The sequence below is a fragment of the Episyrphus balteatus genome, chromosome 3, assembly GCF_945859705.1.
Source record: "Episyrphus balteatus chromosome 3, idEpiBalt1.1, whole genome shotgun sequence".
Classification (NCBI taxonomy): domain Eukaryota; kingdom Metazoa; phylum Arthropoda; class Insecta; order Diptera; family Syrphidae; genus Episyrphus; species Episyrphus balteatus.
Window position 1 is genome coordinate 54,654,674 of NC_079136.1, and position 23,915 is coordinate 54,678,588.

At 29.0% G+C, this 23,915-nt stretch overlaps 1 protein-coding gene across 1 annotated transcript in view; it reads right to left on the reverse strand.

Annotated features, from left to right (window-relative positions):
• Nucleotides 1-14,412: 14,412 nt before the first annotated feature.
• The window catches only part of LOC129915574 (homeotic protein labial-like), a 55,402-nt gene continuing 45,899 nt past the window's right edge, over nt 14,413-23,915 (reverse strand). The window contains exons 2-3 of the mRNA XM_055995182.1: nt 15,090-15,361; nt 14,413-15,028 (exon numbers count right to left, since the gene is read on the reverse strand). Of these exons, the coding sequence (XP_055851157.1) occupies nt 14,759-15,028; nt 15,090-15,361 (542 nt within the window). The 3' untranslated portion in view covers nt 14,413-14,758. The remainder of the gene's footprint in view (nt 15,029-15,089; nt 15,362-23,915) is intronic.

Consider the following 23,915-nt stretch of genomic DNA (forward strand, 5'->3'; position numbering starts at 1 on the left):
AAAAATCGTCAAAAATTGCAGAAAAAAAGAACGAAATTTCCAAAATTTTAAAGAATCTAGTTTGAGCTAAGTATACTCGGGACCCAGGCTATGCAAAAAATTAAAATTGATTGCATTCTGTATTTAAATATATTTTTAATCAAAAAACCAAATTAAAAAAATTGAAAAAATTGTTTCACTTTTTTGGGTTTTTTCCATCTGGGAACCACTGTGAGACGCACACACGCACAGACCGACGGACGGCATGACGAAAACCACTTTTTTGATCTTCTCCATCATCGTAATGTTGGTTTTGATTAAAACCTCAAATTTTTTTTCTACACGAAACCAATACTTGCCCTATAGAGCAAGTAAAAATTACATGGTCACTGTGGCTTATGTGGAATATTTTTTTTTTTAAGCAAAATACTTCGCACAAAATGTATGGATTTGAGAGGATTTCTCTGAATTTTTTATACATTATGTTGTACTTGCGGTACTTTCGAACAAAATTGTCAGAGTAGGTCACAACTTTCATCTAAAGACAGCTTTTGAAATATCACGCAATAAGGTATCAGAAATAGTGTATTATTTAATAAATCTCATAATGGACACGTTTTAGACGCGTTTTGGAGGCGTTTCAGACGCGTTTCAGACGCTTTTCAGACGCGTTTTGGACGCGTTTCGGACGCGTTTCAGACACGTTTCAGACGCGTTTCGGGCGCGTTTCACACTCGTTTTGGGCGCGTTTTGGACGCGTTTTGAATTTGTTCGAAATGAAAATTTTGTCTATTATATTCACTATTATGACTCTTATAATAACTGTTTTCATCTCAACTAAGAATTAATCTTTGAATTTGTTCATCAAGAGGGGACCTAGTCCAAAACCAATGTGAAAATATGCTAAACAAAAAAACACCATGTCAGTTTAAAACATTCGTAAAATAATTAATTTAGCAAAGAATTGTTTTTTCCCCACAAAAAGATTAATTTGAATATGCCCTCCCTTTTGATGCAAGCTTTTCAATTTCATTCATAATCTCGTATACCTATTTCTCTATCATATGCAAATAAATGCATTAATTTTCTTAGAACGGTAACACCATTTTTCCGAACAAAATCAATTGTGACTTGTTTTGTCAAAAACTCACATACTCGTACGTACCTATACATTTTGTTAAAGAGAAACACCTAATTAAACACGCAAAACAAGTCCAGAGCTATACTATTTGATATAACATTGTGGTGGACTTAAGCCAAGAATTCGTATGTGAGTTGCAAGTCAACACTCACCATTATACTTATATGCCTTACCTCCAACTCAGAGTAGACTACCAATTAATGCCAGTAAGTGAGTGCAAAGTGAAGTAGCGTATAGATTACACCGAAAGAGACGTCAATCATATCATCGGGAATTTGTTGTTGTTCATCCAGCTCAAAAGACTTTGAATGAAAGAACATGGTACTTTACTATGCAAAATTACTGACTTTTTCCTCGCATCAGCAAAGCTAAAGTACTTGCTTCAAGTCGGCGCGCTCATGAAAACGAGTCCGCCTTGGAAATTCGATTAGAAAGAGTATGTTATTAGAATGCGTGTGCGACTGGAGGTCAAGCACATAATCTATGCAATGATTTCTTTGTTTAAATCAATCTAATGGAATGTTGGTTGGTATGTTTGATGTTTATGAATACTTAAGAAATGAGGCTTTGAAACCATCATCAAGTCTGTCAGTGAAATTGTTTCTTATTTTTCTTATTTTAAAGCCTTGAAAATTTGCACTTTCTTTGCTTACAGAACGACGATACTTTTGATGTTTGAAATTCGTTTGAACTTATTTTATCACGATTCTAACTCAAACCCTCTTTTGTCATGCAAAATCGCTTTTCCGGTCGTCGCGTCGTGTCGGTAGCTGTTATTCAATCGATAATGAAATAGTTTGTGCGTTTGACGGCTCTCCTACAACAAACCATTATTTTTAAAAAATCAATCAATTTGCCACACAATTCATCATTTCAAAATCATCAGTATACGCGGCATGAAAACAAAAGGCGTTAGCCAAAAAATATTCAAAGCATTTTTTGTCGATTTATTTACATCACAACAGTGTCAATTCCTGGTGTGAATGATTTTTGTGCATCCATCAATTGGACAGCTTTTTGCTGCCTACCCATTTATTATTAATTGATTTATTTTACCCTGTTTCTTTTTTTTTTTGGTTTCTATATTATATAACAATCAAAAACCAAAATCACACTGTTATTTACTTTAAAAGAATAATAACAGACCGTGAAATAATTACAGATTGAAAAAATGGCACATTTTAAGGCTCAATATTGAAAATACAATATGCACTCATGATTTTACTATCTATTAAATGGATTTTAAAGAAAAAGTTTACAATTTTTATTTTAAATACCTAATTCGTCATTCTTTTATTTTCAAGTTCATTCATTTTTGATACTTGATTTGATTGATTAAACCAAATCAAAGAAAAATATTTGACCTGCTGACAAGAATAAAAAAATTGATGAACATAAACTTGACAAATGACTGGGAGTATCTTGTGACGAATGTTTTATTTTTTTCTACTTTTTAAATATTTATTTTATTTTTTCTTTCAGAAGCACTAAGCTTATGTGAAGACTGAAAATTTTGATTAATTGGTGGGATTAATTTATTTAAAAGAAAAAGTGTATCTACGTTTACGCATGTTGTTTGCCCTTCCCTCATTTAATTGCTGACGTGATTTTGTGAATGACAACGATTTATTAACTATAAACAAATTGGTCAAGATCAAAAAGTAAAAGGAAATAAGAGCTTAGAAATCAAAGTGCAAAAAATGTCTCAAGTTCTTGTTTGAAAATTAAGCAAAACCTATACCAAATAATAAATTATTCGCAATAAAATCCAAAAACCGGACAAGAAAATATTTGAATTGTTTATTTCAGAAACAGCATAAGTCCATGAGCACTAACTTTTCAGGAGCAACAAAAAACTGTTTTTTATGTTAAAACTCCACAACACTTCAAATCTAGAGTATGCCGAGTTATAATCTAGCTAAAGACGCATTTAATAACCTTAAATATATTAACTTTTTTCAAGTCTTAGCGGGTTTTTAAGCCTGGACTTATGTCGTTTCTGCTCAAAACGATTTTTTTTGGGTAAAACTTTTGTTTTTATTTAGCTATAGCTTTCGAACCCAGCTTTCGATTTTAATAAATAAAATAGCAGTAGATAGAGTAAATCTTTACCTTTTTATAAATGTATAACTTAAAGGCTTGCTTGTCATGATGTTTGCCAAAATAATTTTAAACTGTTAAAATGTCATATAATTCAAGAGTTAAAAATGCTGCCACCCCGAGAAATCTGGCTATAACTTTTGAACCCTGAGTTCAATTTTAATGATATATAGATGTAGATAGAGTAATTCCTTACCTTTTAATAGATGTATAACAAAAGGGGGTGCGTATCAAGATTGCTGCCAAAATAATTTAAAACTGGTAAAAAGTCATGTATTTAACAGTAAAAAATGTTGTCACATTTTAAACCCTTTCCTTTCAGTTTTCGTATCTTGGGAGGTCTGACATACTTAATTTTTTTCCAGAAGATGAGTAACTATATATACCCAAATGAGAAATTTCCAAAAAAAAAAATTTGGGAAAAATGAACTTATGCTGTTTCTGAAATAAACGATTCATTTTAAATAGGTAGTTTTTGTAATTGCGTTTTAAATACAAATTAACTTAAACAAAAAAAAGTAAAATTTGTATTCTTAGCCTTTTAAGACAAAAGCAAAAAAATAATTTTGTAAATATTTTACCCGGTGCTTTTTTTTCCAAGTATCATAAAATATACCTATGATATGCGAATGACTTTATTGTATATTATTGTTTTATTCATGAGAGTTAATTAATAAAACCTATCCCCGTATTTATAAACATCGTTTCAACTTTCCAGATGGAGAGTTACCGTAAAACAATTTTTTTTACCCAAGAACCACCACCTAAATTTTTTTTATTATGGGACACCCTGTTTAACTTGCCTCAAAAGTCTTAAAAAAATCTAGTGTCCGCAAGTAGTGGTTTACAACTTGGAGGTGAAAAGTCAACATACAATGAATTTGTTTGATACACTTTCAGACTCCATCTTGAAATTTTTTTCCCAAAATCCAAATTCTGAGATCGAAACTGCGGGATATCTCAATTTCCACAATTCGGGTTGTATAAAACATTCTGACCAGGCAACACCCAAAGGAAGATATGCAGAAATCTTCGTAGCCTTGCTTATTGACAAGGCCACACTAGTTGAAGGTTTTCCAAAAGACTTGACGTTTTTTCTTTCTCATCACCCCGGAAAACACAGGACTAAATTATCATCTCTTCTAGGCACATCGGATGATATCCCTTAACTGTTTGCCAGAAGCCAGATTGAGGCAGCCAAATGAAATCATCTAAATAATTTCATTCGAAATTTTAATTAATCGCGGCACTTTCATGATGCACATAGGTACTTTTTTCGTACTTGCTCGGTTGTAAAAGTTCTAAAAGATCTCAATACACACAAATCCCCTGGCAAAATCTTGACCAAAATATATTAGATCCTTCATCCTTAAATATAATAGGATAGTAGAAACATACCTTTGATTTGTTTGGGCATAATTATGAGTTATGAGGTTGTGACCATTTTTCAGCTTGATCTAGTTTTTTTTCCAGTTGCTTTTTATAAATTCATTTATTGTACTAATTTTTTTGCTGATGAAAAAGACTTCGAAAAAAAACTATTGGTTAACTTAATGCATCTTCATTCGTAGTTATACGTTACGTATTTATAAAATTTAAAAAAAAATGTTACTCATACACCATGGTGTACGAAAAAAAATTATTTTCTCATTTAATTGCTTCAGTCTTATTATGTTTGTATGTACACTTAGGAGCAAAAAAATGGAATCAAACTTTTGCGTTTTTTTAAAACGTTAATTGGCCAGGATGTAATTTACATACATGAATGTTAATTGCACCATTAAAAAGCTTGAAACAAAGGCTTTTAATCAATACTAGGAACTTTAAAACCCGTTCACTTTATAAGGATCCAACCAACATAAATGAAGCATGTAAGCAAAAAAAGACTGAAACTGAAACAGAGAGTATCTGGAGAATTTAACATTTAAAAAAAATTAAGTGCAATTTATTGACAGATAACGTCAATAGTAACGGTAGGAAAAAAAAACTGAAGTTGAAGTAGAGAATATCAAGAAAATTTAACATTTAGAAAAAAATGAAGTGCAATTTATTGACAGATAGCTATGATACTATCGTATGCATTTTGAAGTTTTTACCAACAATTAAAAGTAAAAAATTCAAGCTTTTAAATGAGACCATAAAACTTGAAGAAACATTATTTTATCCATTGCAATTTTTGTTTTAAATAAAAATTATCTTTTTTGATTCCGTTTTTTTGCTCTTAAGTGTATAATTCTAATCTTGTTATTCACTTTTAACCCCTTGATTTATTTTTACTTAAATAAGTAGGAAGAATGTCAAGCAACGCAACGGTAAAAAAAATGATTTTTCAACATGTAGTTTCCACCCAAAGGAGAACAAATCGTTAATGTCTCTATGCATTTTATTCTTAAGAAATACATTTATTGCAATCTGATATTTTGAAAGAGCATAATTTTGAATTCTTTTAGTACAGGAAAGTTAGTAAAAAAACAGGCACTTTGTGGAACGAAATACAGGACGGCTGAATTTTTCAAATCTGAAAAAGGAGTATTAGAAAAGCTTAAGTCCTGGTTTTCGGGACGCCTACCCCCTGGCGAAATCCGCCATTTTGGAAAACGCTAATCACTCTATATCTCCAAAACTATGAGTCCTATAGAAATGGTTGTCAGACCAAAGTTCTTGGAAATTTAATTATATTTTTCTTTGTAGTACATTATTTTTCTCAGCGGGCAATAGTTTTGAGGTTATGTTGTTTTAATTTATTTTTTTTCGGTTTTCTTAAGATTATATTTATTAAATAGTACAAATAGTAAAACAGAAAAAATAAAACAACATAACCTAAAAAGTGTTGTCCTCGCTGAAAAACAGTGCATGCACAAGAAAAGATATTTATATTACCTACAATTTTGGTTCAGTAACTTATTCGATCAAGCCAATAGTTTGGGAGATATAGACCAATTCGCGTTTTAAAAAATGGCGGAGTTTGCCAGGGGGTTGGTGTCCCGAAAACCAGGACTTAAGCTTTTCTAATACCCTTCTTTCAGGTTTGAAAAAATCAGCCTCCCTTTAATTCGTTCCACAAAATGCCTGATTTCTTTACTAACTTTCCTGTACTTAGACTATAGTTTTTAATTCAATAACTTTCGACTCATACATCGCATGACTTTCAAAAATATACCAAATTATTGGAAATTTGATGGTCTATAACTTTTACTGTTTAAAAAATTATGTAAATAGTACTGGGATTGTTATAATCTTAAGAAAACCGAAAAAAAAATAAATTAAAACAACATAACCTCAAAACTATTGCCCGCTGAGAAAAATAATGTACTACAAAAAAAAAGATAATTAAATTTCCAAGAACTTTGGTCTGACAACCATTTCTATAGGACCCATAGTTTTAAAGATATAGAGTGATTCGCGTTTTCCAAAATGGCGGATTTTGCCAGGGGGGTGGCGTCCCGAAAACCAGGACTTAAGCTTTTCTAATACCCCTTTTTCAGATTTGAAAAATTCAGCCGTCCTGTATTTCGTTCCACGAAAAAGTCTATCTTTCCTGTACTATTTGATAAATTTTACTTCTATTCAAATAATTGAAATTGAAATATTTTATACATTCACATTTTAAAAAGTTAAAATTATTATATGTTTAAGTTTAAGTTTTTTCTTAAGATGATTCATTTCATTAAACAGAAGAAATTCTAATTTATTTTTAACCCAGCAGAAAAACCGTTTTCAAAAAGTGCACATAAATACCTAACCTCATCACAACACTACAAGAATAGTAATTTCTATGACTACGTGGTATTAATTCAAACCGCAATTTATATTATACACAATCATATACACACGTTAGTCGAAGTTCTTGTTGTTTTGTTCTAGTTTCCTTTTCAGATTCGGACATCCATGGAATAGAAAAATATTTTTCTTGGCAACATTGCAGCATAAGAATCTATATCCAAAAGGTAAAGTGAAGAGGTTCTCTGGGAGCTCTGAGGTACGTTATACAGGTTCATAAAATATACACACTTGAAAAAAAAAAAGCTGACACAAAAGAATAAGAAGTACCTACTCGTACTCCAAAGAAAGACGCATCTTTTTGGAACCAGTTTTGAGGTGTCAACAATGGGTATAACGTGTTCAATGTCAACCTGATGTCCGATGAATGTGAGTGGAATTCTTAATTCATAATATTGATATCGAGAAAAGCTTTCATATTCCCAAATCAGGACTGGGACACATAAAATATGTTCACATTGTGTATATTTGGGTACAGGTATATGAAATTCTTAATATTTTATTTCGGATGGGAAGGCTTTTATGAATTTTGATAACATAATAGTGATTGTCAAGGTGATGCTGTTACATTTTATATTACTTTTATTGATTTCATACGTAATACCAATCTTGATAAGAACTGATTATTGTGAGAACTGTCACATTTATTTAAAAAAATATTTATATTACCTATAATAGTGTCTGCAAGGAAATCCTCCTTGAAATAAAACTATACTTTTCTAAAGGATTTTTTTATGCTGATTCCGAATCTGAAGTCAGAATTGACCTAGCACGTCACGTTTTTTAGATTATCCCGTTAGAAAATCTCAAAAACCGATTGTTTTGCGGTTTTCGAAGAAATATTTTGGCATAATGTAATCTTTTTCAATTAAAATACGGTTTATGAAAGAACTTATTTTTTTCTTTCAAATTCAGTTTCAATCCTCTCAATATCTCTTTTCTTCTCCGAGATATCTTAATTTAAGTAAGTTTAGTAGGTTTGGCATATCTTACCATAAAGAAACTGATCTCTAAAAATTAATATATCTTTCTCCCTAGAACAAAAGTATACTTTTCTAATGGACTTTAGTGTGCTGATTTTGAATCCGAACTCAAAAAATTTCGGTCAGCTCTGGTTTTTGAGATATAGTAGTTTTTTTGAGATTTAAAAAAAAAAAAAACTGGATTTTGTGATACTTTAATGCGAATATCTTAAAATCCTGACGTGATAGAATTTTTTTGACTTCGGATTCTAGCTCAGCACATCAAAAACTATAAGAAAAATGTACTATTGTTTCTACAAGAAACAAGTCTGAAGCTTTACAAGGCAGTTTATCGAATGGTTTATTACAAATAAGATATTTCTAAATTGAAAAATAGCATATAAAATTACAAAACACGTAAAAATTTTGTTTAATGTATTTTATTTTATTTTTTTTTACATATTTGACTTTTTAAATATAATGGGCATTGATATTTTACATTTTCCTTAATTAAGGTGCTTTTGTTCATGTAGGATTTACTAAAAAGTGAAGGATTTCGAAATGTCTGCTTTTTTTGTCAATCAGTATTTTAAAAAATGATTAAACATGAATGTAAGAACATATTTGGTGTCATATTATGAAGAATAAGTCCTCCAAATTTGAGCTCAATGCGACTAATAGTTTTAATTTTATACAAGTTCAAATGAATCTAAAAGGGTGATTTTTTAGAAACTACTCACATTTTTCAAAAATCATTTTTACAAAAATGGTACCTAATAGAATTTTTCTGAAACCAGATTTAGATTCAGAAAAGTCTAATCTTTCATAATATCAAAAAATTATTTGAAGGAGCAAAAAAAAGTTAAATTTTGCAGACCAGTGTAATTTGCGTGCAGTGATGCATTTTTTTACAAATTAATTAAAATTCACTGTGGTTTGTAGTAAAATATAAGTTTATCATCATTTACAACATTTCTCATTCGACTATATGTATGTAATAAACACTTTTTGAGTAATTACACTCCACTTCTTATCTGAAAATAATGTTATCTGGACTTGTCTTAAGGTGAAGGAGGCATGTAAATGTGATGATAAATGTGTACCTATAAGATTTAAACTTTGGATTGTAGTTTACCTATTGAGTTATATTTTTCTAAATAGAATAATCAACTTTATTAATGACTTCTGTAACTGTGCTAATATTGCGAAAAAAAAAAAGAATATCCAAATTAAGTTGAGATGAAAGGTCTCTTAACATTTTATTGAAATAACCAAACCTTAGGATTTCTAATGAGAATATTGTAAAAAACTACAGTCATGCACTGATTTTTTTAAAATTTATATGTATTACATTGCGTCTAAAGTTAGTTTTAGCTTATGGCTTGCACTAAGCTTAAATAAATATTCGCTTTTCTTATTTTTATTTTTGGTTCTTTCGTCTCAGCCGATTCGCTATTTTGTTGTTTCGCATTTTGGTTGCCGTTTGCCAAAATTCTTCAAAAAAAAACAAAACAATTCATAAAACTGAGAATACAGGAATATAGGCATTATGATTCAGTTTATTTATTTATTTATTTTTTTTTTTTATAAAAAATTTGACGTTTATACTTAAGTTTATAGACGCTATACACAAATCATTGGCTTTTTGCGACCAATTTCTCATCGAAAAAACACCTTTTCACAAAAAATGTTTGTATGAAAACTCTTTATTCATGTTTTTTTTATCCGAAATGCAACGTTTTTATCAAAAATCAATTTTGTTCTCACTAAAAAAAGAACACCCTTTTAACCACGATATTTTTATTGATACTTTAGATTATTCTTGTTCTAATCTCAAAAGCAACATTGTTGCTGAATTTCAACAGGGTACCACTCCTTTTACTATGTTTTTCCAATAAATCCGCATTTTCTCTACACCTAAAAAAAACACACTTGCATAAAAATATGTATAGACTCATTTTCTTCGTTATTCCCGTGGCAAAGACAAAATTTTTAATAAATTTCGTTAGTACCTTTTATATACCATTGATTTTATCGGACTTATAGCGATTTTCTAATTTCCGAAATGAACACCCTTTAACCTGCTTACATTCCTGTTTTCTGTTGTAAATTGAATATTTTACAAATTTTCATTGGGGTACGATGTTTTTCCAACACCGTTAAAAATTCTGTCGTAGTTTTCAATACTACCGTTGGAATTAGGCCTTTTTCAAAACAAAAATTATCAATTTTTAATATGGTGATTTTATAAATAAAACAAATCAAAATGTAATCAAAAGTATTGAAATATAATAAAATTTGAATTAAAAACTTATTTATTTGCACCTTAATTATGTATAACTTTATCTGGTTAAGAATTGAAATTATACTCTTCTCATACTGAAATATCATTACAATTAACTGAAACTTTAAATTCAAGAAAACGTCCTTGATTTTTAATACAAAAAAATTTCAATTTCAATAAATTTGGATTAGACTTAAAAATGTAATACAATAAAATTATACATTTAAATAAAATTTTGGTATTTCCTCAAATGTAACCCAAATTTTAGTAGAATGTACACCAAAACTTTTAAAAAGGTAGTATTTGTGGTAGATATATTCCAAATTTCATCATTTCTTAAAAAAAAAAACAGCCTTTCACACAAGTGGAATAACTTTTCTTGGAATCGTATTGGCTTTATTATTATGCCATTAGGCTCAAGATAAAAAAATAACCTAAGAACATGTGACATATTATGATTATATTCTACAAACAATTTTTTTTTCACTGTTTTGTTGACCTTCACCACCTCCCTCTTTTCTGCAAAAAAAAACACCCTTTTACCTAATTTTTTTAAGGACTGTTTTGATTATTAGACCAGTGCCGAAACCTTCAAAAACATTAAAATGTAAGAAAAAATCATAGTTGGATGAAACCCATTGGAAAAGGAGGTGAATATGATAAAAATGAGAATAAAAATAAATTACGGGCGAGCCGAGTTCGGGAAGTGTTTGTTTTTTTTACGAAATTTGGTGAAAACTTACCTTATTAGGTATGTCCCGAATACACAATACTTTATTTGCTTTAAAATATTTATTTTTTAACCTTTTTTTTTACTTTACCAAAAAAACACCCTAATTTTCAATCAAAAATTCACTTGTCAAAATATCAGTTTTTTTCAAAAAAACGGTTGGCATTTTGTTTCTTAAAATCTCTACTTTCCAATATTGTAAACAAAAATTTACTTTAGTATACCATAGTACATGTTCTAGGTAAATGCAAAAAGCTTCAATTGGAAAATTTTTGTATCATTATTTAAAATTTTGGACTATTTATTAAAATTTACGCTTTAATTACTCAAAAACCGTAGGATTTTATGTTACATTGATTAATGTTACGGTTTTTGAGTAATTTAAGTGTAAATTTTAATAAATAGTCCAAAATTTTAAATAATGATACAAAAAATTTCCAATTCAAGCTTTTTGCATTTACCGAGAAAATGTACTATGGTACAATAATGTAAATTTTTGTTTACAATATTGGAAAGTAGAGATTTTAACGAACAAAATGCCCACCCACAGGTTAAAAAATAAATATTTTAAAGCAAATAAAGTATTGTGTATTCCGGACATAATAAGGTAAGTTTTCACCAAATTTCGCAGAAAAAAAACATTTTTTTTTTAAAAGATAAAAATAAAAAACCAAAAACTCGGTTTTTTTAATTTTTCACATAAATTTTGAGGTTATGTGAAAAAATTGTCAATGCATAAGTTGTAGATCTTTTTATTAGCTACAACCTTGCCATACAACTTTTTTCCATAGGATTTGCAGTTTCGCCGGAAATCGAGATATACCATTTTTTACCATTAAAAACTCAACACTACCACTTCCCGAACTCGGCTCGCCCGTAATTTATATTTCCCTTTATTTTTATCATATTCACCTCCTTTTGCAATGGGTTTCATTCTACTATGATTTTTTTTGGTTTCAAAAATTATCGACAAACATTTTGCCAAGTTTCATGAGGGTAGCAATGTTTTTGTATTTACCGATTTTGTGTAGGTACTTTTTACCTGTAGATACCTACTATCTTGATTTATCAGCACAGAAAGGAACAATTTGAAAATGAGTTTTTAATATCTTAAAGAAATAAAGTCCTTAGCTTCAATATTTAACCTATACCTATAATGTCAAAATTGTAAGATATTCGAGTAATATTAAAAAGAAGTATTTAATGCATGTGTTTTTTTTTTTTTTTTCAGTGCAAAAAAATTTAATTGCAATTAATATTTTTTTTAGACTTCACTACTTTTTTTGCATAGATGTTTTTTAAAAACCTTCTTTTAAACAATTCAAAGACTTTCTTCAAACTGTTAGCAGTAGCATATCTCGTGTTTTATTACTTAAAAAACGCTGAAGACTTATATTTGGTCAAAAAGTGTGAAAAGCAATGTACAAAATTCGTCACTCAGGAAAGCAAGGTCATAGAAGAGTAATTCCATGTGAAAAGAATATACGCAAAATACCTATGTCATGAAATCTGTTTGTGTCATTTTTACTGGTTCCTAAGCTCAAAATATGAACTTCTGTACATATAAATAATCCCCCAAAAAAATTAGCAAGTGAGTAGTATGAATTATTTCCTTAAGTCACTCAATTTTTGAGAGTAAAAAAAAACTATGATCTTAAATTACTTTTTTGCATATTTCTTGCGACTTTAAACATAATTGAATGAATGTTTTGTTGCGTTTGTAGGGTGATATTTAGAGCTTTCCAAAACCGTTATTAAAAATGAAATTAGTCCATTTTAAACTGATCTATTACAAAAAAGGTGAAAAACACATTTTATTTTTTTTTTCTAAAAAATCCATTTTTTAATTTTTTTTTTTTTTCAAAACTGTTTTTGAAGTAAAATTTTATGATCTTTTCAAAAAAAATTATCCCGTTATGATTTTTACACTTTTAAGCTATTTTTTCAAAGTTTTTTGTAGTTGTTTTTCTAGGCATACTTAGTATTTGGGTTATATCTTGAGTAATAAATGACTAATCTGAACAAAAGAACCAGAACCTGAAAGCTGAATAAATAAGTAAGAAACACTAGAATAACTTTTCTGGGTAACTTTAGGTGTTTAAGTGCAATGTATTAAAACATTTTAAAAAAATCGATATTTTAAAGCAAATTTTTGCAAAAAAAACTTTATTACTTAAAGAAAAAATCAAAGTCTTTCGAATCCTCATAGTTTTAAATTTTTCATGTATAGTACATTTTCTGGCAAAGATAAAAAGATAGTTTTCTTCAAAATCTATGGATAATTCATAAAGATATGACAATTTTTGTAACGATCAATATTTTCGACTTTTTCTGTTACTTTTTGAGTTTTTGTCTATAACTTGAAAAGGAAGCCGAATTTGAAAATTTTTATTAAGTAATTTTTTGTAGATAATTAAATTTCCTATCGATATCATATCGGCATCTTTTTAAAATAATTTAAAATTCAAATATTGCAAAAAAACTTAAGAAAAACTATTCAAAAATGAGAAAAAACGACATTTTTAATTTTTCCACTAAATAGTCTATTTTTATCCTTTGAGAATTTATAGATATTGAACATGTAACGGAGAAAAGAAGAAAGTTTATTTTTCATTAAAATTGTCGTGTATTGTCAAAAATTGAATACGGCTAAATTTGGATAAAATATGAACGGTTTTGGAAAGCTCTAAATATCACCCTACAAACGCAAAAAAACATTAATTCAATTATGTTTAAAGTCGCAAGAAATATGGAAAAAAGTAATTTAAGATCATAGTTTTTTTTACTCTCAAAAATTGAGTGACTTAAGGAAATAATTCATACTACTCACTTGCTAATTTTTTTGGGGGATTATTTATATACAGAAGTTCATATTTTGAGCTTAGGAACCAGTAAAAAATGACACAAACAGATTTCATGACATAGGTATTTTTCGTATATTCTTTTCACATGGAATTACTCAGAAATGAAAAAAAAAACGAATAGAAATAAAACTAGTCAACATTTTTAATAGAAGATAACAAGTGCAGTTATATTATTTTTGTTTTCACTTTTTGTAAAATTACAATATTTATTTTTTTTTTTTAATAATATTCTTATCAACTAAAATTATAGTTTAAGACTAGCTTGTTTGTTTAATATTTTTAAATAATTCACAATTTTTATTTTACATTTTATTTTGTTTTTATAAAATTCACTATATTTTCGTATTTATAATAATTTTTGATCGATTACTATTTTAATTGTAATTTTTAATTTATTTTATTATTTAAACTCTACAAATAATAATTGATTTATATTATTGCTTAGTTTTTCTACAACTAAGGAGTAAAAAATGGCTGAACTGAATAAAAATTTAAATCAAATACATATAAATTTTAAAAATCTACAAAATAAAATAAAACTCACTTATAAATCACTAAATTTCTACGCATTTTATTAGCAATGCCAGACAACTTGGCAGAAGCATACTTAATTAGGGGTTTATGATTTATTATTTAATTTTTTCTTTTGTTAAATAATATAACATTTAAATTGAAATTTACTAATTAATTCTAATTTATTTATTATGAGGTAAGCCCTGAGTTATGGATTTATTTACAATTTATTTGCATAAAATTCAACAAAGTTAACAGTTTTCTGTTAAAATTGCTTGTCAATTGACGTTTATTTTTGTACAGCAGCGGAAATCAAAACAAATTCTGCAAAAAACACACAGTGAATATCCGGTTCGTGTATCTGCTACTAGAATTTTCTTATTTTCCAAGACACAGTACCATGAATTAATTAGATTCCCGACTGTTTTCACTACTTCCCGGCAGAGGGCAATCTAAGCTATTGGTGTGTGTATTTGGTGCCTGCGATATGCAACTTGCATTCGGTGACAAACTTCTGTTGCTGCTGCTGTTATTGTTCGCATTATTGCTGCTGTTACTGTTATTGCTTTGACCGGAAGTGGATTGTTGTTGTTGATTTAATACATCTGCTGGAATAAGGCCTTCTTTCACTCGTTTCTTCTGTTTCATTCGTCGATTTTGAAACCATATTTTCACCTGAAACAATTCCATATCATTAATAACGGTTTTATGTTTGAAAAAGTAACGAAAATTTTACCTGAGTTTCATTAAGTTGAAGTGTATTTGCGATTTCGATACGACGAGCTCGCGTCAGGTATCGATTGAAATGGAATTCCTTTTCCAATTCTGTTAACTGTTTGTTGGTGAAATTCGTTCGTCCTGAATTGTTGCTATTATTATTGACAGAGCCATTACCCATTAACAGCAGGGGATTGTTTGTCACTCCTTGTCCCATTCCTGCGGAACGGCAAATTTCCAATTGTTGAGTATTCATTTGGTACTCGTGTATTGTGGCAGGTAGTTTTGGTACTAAAAAAAAATTAAAAATAAACAAACACATTTTTTTTTAAATCAAGAATATTTCGGTAATAAAAAGTATCAATGCAAGGAAATATTTTCTGAGAGGCGGGTTTAGTTGGTGGGTTTTCTATTGAAAATTGAAAAATTCAAATTTTATTGAAAGGAAGAAAAAGGACCTGTTGTGTGTGGGATTAGCTCATGAGTAAGGGTATATAATATCATAAAAGGTAAATTGCATAGTGTGATGGTAAATAAACACAGTTTTTGTAGGCAGGGATAAGACGAGGATTATAATCATCGTGTTTTGACCACAGAGCATTTGTCATGGGTAAGGATTATTATATCCCTTGAGAGAGTGTGTTGAACTGTTTGAACGGGTATTATTAATTGACTTTAGGAAAATCCGATGGTTATCTGATGTAATGAAATATTCTTAAACAATTACCGGTGCAAGATATCAACAAATTAATGTGGTGGGATTTATGACGTTTATGAGGAAAGGTAAAAGATTTTTTTTAATTAAATCTGAGTAATGTGTCCGGAAACAAAATATATCTAAAATATAAAAACACATACTTTGAAGCTCGATTAAATTTAGTTTTAGTAAACAAATTATTGTTTTCTCATAAAATTTTGCATTTACAATATTATTTTCTTTATTATTATCAAGTTTTAATGAACATTCCGAGCAATTTTTTTTATTAGAATTACTATGTGCGACTCGGATATTGCGTTATTGAAACGAGAATGTTAGAAACAAAAAAGTGTTTTTCGCTAAAAAAAAAAAAAAAAAAAAAAAAAAAACACAGATACAGTATAGGTAAGCAAGATGTTATTTACATAAGTTGTCGAGGCTGTAGGTTTTTACAGCTGATCTGTTTTGATTGCAGTAATTTTACAATTATGTTATTAATTTTATTTACGATAAGACCAAAACTATATTATACTCTATTATTATAATAGTCTATTGAATAGACCCTTTTCGATGGAACAAATTCGTTCAAGAGTTTTTATTGGCGATTATGATTCCTGGGCATACAAGAATACTCCAGCCAAAAGTGCTACTAAATCCATTGGTGCATTTCTGAGAAAACGGCAACACTGGTCGGTTTTCAGTTTTTTTGATTTAACTCGAAAACCAAGCCTGACTTTGAAATGGTTCAAAGACACTTTTCATAGCAAATTAAATTTTCTGTCAAGTTAAGATGGTTAAAAAATTTTAAAAATTATTTTTGACTAAAATTCTAACCTAAAATCAAAGAAAAAAAAGTTAAAAAAATGGCAATTTTATTTTTTTTTACTAAATCAAGGAGCATTTTGTGTATGTAGCCGGGACGTCCAAACTTTGTACTAATGAAATAAAGTAGAGGTAAAATCCTTTGATAATATGTAATTTTTATTTTTTTTTGTCAAGAAACAACTTAAATGTACCTATTCAAAAATTAGCACTTTTTCTAAATTTTTGACTTTTTTAGTTAAAAGCAAGTTTTTGAAACTCGATAAAATCGTATTAATTGGTAACTTTTAGACTTTTAAAGTAAACATACTTCGAGGTATTGATTTAATATAAACTAAATATGACAAACAAAAAAATTTATTTGCATCCTTATGGCCTTTTGTGCAATTTTGTGTATGTCCATTTTTATAAATTCGGGTCGAATGGATGGACGGAGAGCCATTAGCTTTGGTCTATTGCATAGAAGAACATTTAATACCAACTCTTTTACTGTTTTCAATGGCCTGAAAATCAATTCTTGTAAAATCCGCGACCAACGAAAAGTTTCTCTTGAAAAACGAAAAAAATACTCTAATGAGTTTGAAACAAAATAGCTCAGGCAAATTAGTAAATCAAATTGCACTTTTCGCGGGACAAATTTTTTTCATGGAACGTGTTTAGGTGAATGTCCTTATCGTAAAACTGAATTTTTTGGGATGATAAGATATCGGGAACAGCCGTCATCTTGGAAAAGAGGTCGGTGCCGTTTTTATTTTATAACTCCATTTTTACTCATTTAAACCAAAAATGTCCGAGGATAAACTTATTATCAAATAAATTATCTAAAAAATGGTATACAAATGAATTCCGTGAGTTAGTTAAATTCAATTTTATAGTCGGTCAAAATCCGGGTTCTTCTCGCAAGGTTAAGACAATATGACATTTTTTCAAATATCTGAAGAACTTTTGATTTGTTTGGGATTTTCTAAAAGAATGAATTATAGCACTTTTAATTATCTATGAAATGAACCCTTTATTGTTTTTGTAACCATCACATTGTGGAAGCAACAAACGTCGAAGTCATGATATACGATTTTTAAACTGAACATATTTGGGATTTCAATAGTTCAAATAAACAATCAAAAATTAAACACAATAGTCTCGAAAACATAACGGCTTACACAGCTCATATCTTGAGTTATACTTATCGTAATGCTGAGATTGAGGTGTTCATGTTTAGGAAAAATGACAGGGCATCAGTTCTTATATTTAGAATTTTAAATAGTGTCACTTTAGCTTATTCACATTAATTGGAAAATTCACTTCATTTAAAACCTCGAAAACCATATAAAGGTTAACATTAAATATTTCAAACTTTGAATTCAATATTTAGACGAATATAGTTAAAAAACTGTTTACTTATATTTTGGTTATACCTCCACTTCAAAAATTTGCTCGGTCTAATAGAAGAAAACTTGATATTTTCTCACTTTTGACTGGTAGAATGTGAACTTCGACGTTAGATAGCTTATACATTATGTTGGTTACAGTAACGATAAAGGGCTCATTTCATAGATAATTAAAAGTGCTATAATTCATTCTTTTAGAAAATCCCAAACAAATCAAAAGTTCTTCAGATATTTGAAAAAATGTCATATTGTCTTAACCTTGCGAGAAGAACCCGGATTTTGACCGACTATAAAATTGAATTTAACTAACTCACGGAATTCATTTGTATACCATTTTTTAGATAATTTATTTGATAATAAGTTTATCCTCGGACATTTTTGGTTTAAATGAGTAAAAATGGAGTTATAAAATAAAAACGGCACCGACCTCTTTTCCAAGATGACGGCTGTTCCCGATATCTTATCATCCCAAAAAATTCACTTTTACGATAAGGACATTCACCTAAACACGTTCCATGAAAAAAATTTGTCCCGCGAAAAGTGCAATTTGATTTACTAATTTGCCTGAGCTATTTTGTTTCAAACTCATTAGAGTATTTTTTTCGTTTTTCAAGAGAAACTTTTCGTTGGTCGCGGATTTTACAAGAATTGATTTTCAGGCCATTGAAAACAGTAAAAGAGTTGGTATTAAATGTTCTTCTATGCAATAGACCAAAGCTAATGGCTCTCCGTCCATCCATTCGACCCGAATTTATAAAAATGGACATACACAAAATTGCACAAAAGGCCATAAGGATGCAAATAAATTTTTTTGTTTGTCATATTATTTAGTTTATATTAAATCAATACCTCGAAGTATGTTTACTTTAAAAGTCTAAAAGTTACCAATTAATACGATTTTATCGAGTTTCAAAAACTTGCTTTTAACTAAAAAAGTCAAAAATTTAGAAAAAGTGCTAATTTTTGAATAGGTACATTTAAGTTGTTTCTTGACAAAAAAAAATAAAAATTACATATTATCAAAGGATTTTACCTCTACTTTATTTCATTAGTACAAAGTTTGGACGTCCCGGCTACATACACAAAATGCTCCTTGATTTAGTAAAAAAAAATAAAATTGCCATTTTTTTAACTTTTTTTTCTTTGATTTTAGGTTAGAATTTTAGTCAAAAATAATTTTTTAAATTTTTTAACCATCTTAACTTGACAGAAAATTTAATTTGCTATGAAAAGTGTCTTTGAACCATTTCAAAGTCAGGCTTGGTTTTCGAGTTAAATCAAAAAAACTGAAAACCGACCAGTGTTGCCGTTTTCTCAGAAATGCACCAATGGATTTAGTAGCACTTTTGGCTGGAGTATTCTTGTATGCCAAGGAATCATAATCGCCAATAAAAAGTCTTGAACGAATTTGTTCTATTTTTGCTCTGGAGCTCGGGTCTATTAAATAGACTATAATCAATCTTCGAATCGTTTCCAATTAGAATTAACAAATGCGATAAGTCTGTATCTGTTATGTTGATAGGTACGCAACGCCCATATCAATTAAATATTTTTTGTTTAAAAATAAAAATGCAAGTAATGTTTAAATATGAGTTGGTAGTAACAGGTCATGGTATAAAATATTTTATAAAAATTAAATACAAATATTAAAAGTTATACTTGAAATTTTACACGAACACAAATCATTGCACTATTTAATATTTTGTTTAAATTTATTGTTATTTATATTATTGGATTTGTAAGACAATGAATATTTTATCCCTATATAATTAGGGGAATATGTATACATAGGTTACTATAAATTCAAAAAAATGGTTTCCAATCATGCCCAAAATTATTTAAAGTCATTTATTATTATAATCATAGAAGATTTGAGATATTTCAAAGTAAGATTTTAAAGAAATCGTTTTACATAAAGTGTGAATTTTTATAAAAATATATTTGATATTTATTCGTAATTTTTAACGGTGTATGGAAAAAGTTTATTCTTAGAATCTCAAACTTTTGTACATTCATAATAATGCGTAGATCTTATCTCTCGAATAAGAGAAATGCTTGAGTCACTATAGAACATTTTATCTTTTTGGGTGATTCACAGAGTTTTGGATGATTTTATAGTACCGTCTATAAAATTATATTTTGAATAAAAACAGCAATTTTGTGTTGGTTTTTTTTTAAGGAATCAATCATTATTTAAAGAGTTCTTTATAAATTACTTTTAGTACTAATTTGATTTCTCTGTTGTTTTCTGGCCAATTATTTCCCACTGAACAGTTTTCAATTATTAAAATTTCGGACAACGTGTAAAGTTTTGACATCTTCCAAAGTTTCTTGCATTGCTTAATATTTGTAGCTCTTACAATATTCTAGATAAAAAAGTCGAACATTATTATTTTCAAGAAAATTGAATCAATAGTAGTTTTTTTTCACTTAAATGAATTTGTTCCTACTGCAAAGAAATTTCAAGTTACTATAGAAAAATATTAGATAGCAGGAGGGGGTGAATGTGGACAGGGGCATATTTGGAGATCAACAATTTTAGTGAACTGCTAAACATTTTGACTCCATATTTTCACTACAAGATTTTTTGAAAACTAAGAACCCAGTTTTTTTTCAAATTTAGAAAATTAGGTACCACCCACTAAAAAAATCTCCAAATTGTTATCATGGGAGATATTTGTTAAAATGGATATATTAAAAAAAAGAACCTTGGAAATAACTTGAAAATTATCTGTACCAAATTTAAAGTAGGCAAATCGATCAAGCTGTTACAACATAAAAAAAAACATAAGTAATTACGCTATAAACAGCTGAAATTCGGTGCTTTAACGCTATTAGGCAATTTAAAATATTTATCTTATTCTAATTAAATAGGTACATATGTATATCGTCCGTACGTCTTTTTTTTATAATTTCCAAATGCAATTCTCAATGCAATAATTGACGAACATAATTTATATGTTCAGCCAAAAATCTTTGGAATTATCTTAAGGTTCTTTAATATTTATTTTATTTCCACAGTATAATTCCAAAAAAACTTTCCTGCTGAAAATATATATCACAACAAAATGAGACTTTTTACTTCCCAAGTGTTCTTACACGTTTCGATAAGACAGATAACAAATAAAAATACCTGTCAAGCTGGGAATTAGTAATTTCCAATTTTATAATAATTGAATATAATCTATTTTAATGTTCGTTTATTGGTAGGTATTGATATCTAATCCTTAATTAGTTTAGATGAGATAATAGTAAAGTTTAAAATCTCTGCCAACCAGATAAGTGTGCAATAAACTATTAGACGTTTTTATATCAGGTAAATTCCAAATGACCAGTACTAGTCTATAGTTGATATGACATTATTTATCAAGTGCGTGACGATATTTACATTTATTTTTAGAAAAATTAATAATCACTTCCTACTTGTAAGTCGGTATAGTTTTCGCTTCAAAATTCTCCAAAACTCAATAAATGTCTATAATGATTGCAATCTAAAAGTTAAATGTTTTTAGGAATCCATAATTCCCCCTCGTCATTTTTATAGATTAACTTGTTTAATGTGAATTTCAAAAATATATTAATAAAACCCCATCGACAAGTTAGAAAGAATAGATTTATGAAAACATTTCAAGATTTATAGTAGGACAAACGCTTCTTTTGATATTTGACCGGAATTAAAAATGAATCATAAAAATAGTTTATGGTTAAGACTTGAGGTAGTTAAAGCACTGAAATGATTTACCAGTTTTTCGGGCACACGAAAAAAGTTTTTTGATAAGATCCTCGCTTGTCATATTATTGTCGGCAAACCGGACCCCCAAAAAAGTGAACACAGTCCAGACACTTTCACCGTTAGGTATAGTTTCATGCTTTATCTTTTTATCAAAAGAAATCGGGTAAAAGGGTGCCCAACCAATTTTTTTGACAATTGATATTACATGCACTAATAAATTCAATTGATATTGTTAATTTACTACTCAAAGTGTCAGTCATTGCATTGGCGCCAATCTTGTCAAAATCAAAAATTAGTCTTTTATATATTTTAAATGCCGACATCAATGCAATGTCAACGTTTGTAGGTGATGGTGATAGTGGCGTCAGCGTCAGTCGGCGGCGGCGACGGAATTACCACCGCCCATGCATATTATAGAAAGATAGGGTTTAACTCTTGGGAAAATCCCATCTATATTGACACTTGAGATTTTATTTTTTTATTTCTTTAATCGTGATTGTTTGACATTGTTGTAATTTTGATAAGGGCGCTCCATAAACAATTAAATGTGTTGGACATATTGACTTTTTATGTTAATACCATACTTACTATTTGTTTAGATATCTTTTTATAAATGGGCTCCAATAAGGCGCCTTAATGTAAACATGCAATTGAATGTTATTCATTGTAATCAACTTGTATTAATGTTACAACCATATTCAAATATACAATATTATTTTTTTTTTTGTGTTATAGAGATAAATATCTTATGATTTGGTTCGTTTTTTTTTTCTGTAACACAGACTGGTGAAATGATCAAGAAGATGCTGTGAACCGATAATATGACGGAACTTCTGGAAACTCGTTGAAGAAACAGAAATACTTCATCAGAAGACTGTTCCATATGCTTTTGAACAGAATAGTCTTGCCAAAAAATCAAATAGAACACTAACTTCGGTATCTGAAAAACAAAAGCAGCTTTCTAGAGGTTTAGCATTATTGCGGAACAGGTGCTAATCAAAATTTAATAGAGCACTTACAACTGAAGAACTGAAGAAAGTCTCTGGATTGCAATAACCAGTAGTTATAGCAATAGTTCATTCTTACCTTTGCAGCTTTAACTTATGATGTTAAATGGGACGGAATGTATAAACTTAAGAAATTTCTAAGTTACCGCCGAAATATTATCAGCAATGCAATTAAAAACTTGTGTCAATTAGTAACGCAGGGTACCAGAATAATACTACTTTATCAATTTTTATTTTCATAAGGTTTATTCCCGTTTAATGTAAAATGGCGTTACCAACTTATTCTTTATGGTAACGCAGTAACTTCTTTCAGTGACCTTTGAGTTACAAGTTTTTTTTTTAGCTTATTCCCACTGACCAATGACTACCAAATATTTAAAGAGTTGCAAGATGTCAAACTGAGGTACATTAATTAAAAAAAAAAAACAACTTGAGGTTTTTTTCACACGGTAACGCAGGGTAGGTAGTTAGATATTTTTATTCCTGGGGCCGCAATGTATACTTTTTATTCATTTTAAAACTATGTAAAATAAATATGTACTTTTATCTCCAACTATCTAAATTTTGACTTTATCTTCATGAAAAGTGAAATTCAAGCAAAGGGACAAAGAGACAAATTTTACATTCGGTCCCACATTCTTGACATTTAATTTTGATTAAAAGCGTTTAAATTCAATTCTCCAGTCTTTTTTTTGCTCAGTGTAGGGCCTTAATCGAACGCAACTAAGATTGATGTTTAAATTAGGAATCTAAGATTTTGTTCAACTCTTTCAATAGGGGGAAGTAAATACGTATAAATAAATTTAATCTCCTATTTTATAGAATCAAAATATAATTTCATTTTAAGGTGAAAACCATTTTCAACTAGTCACTCATATTGTTACAATAAAACAACCATATATATGTAGATAAACTTCCTTGAATGAAAATTCCTAAATTAACAAACACGTTATTCCCTCCTCTTAAATTCACATAGTAGATACATATTCCTGATATAAAACTCAAACTACCTCTAAAAATGCTTTTTCCGAAAAATGTTTGTAACTTATTTTCGAAAATGCCCAGCAGATCTCCAGACTGTCATCACATAATTAATGGATGAGCCGCCTCCGTGTGTGCACCAATCCCAGATCTGTCTGTCCGAATTCATTAGAGAAGCACTAACATAATATAAAACATGAAAACAAGGATCATGGGA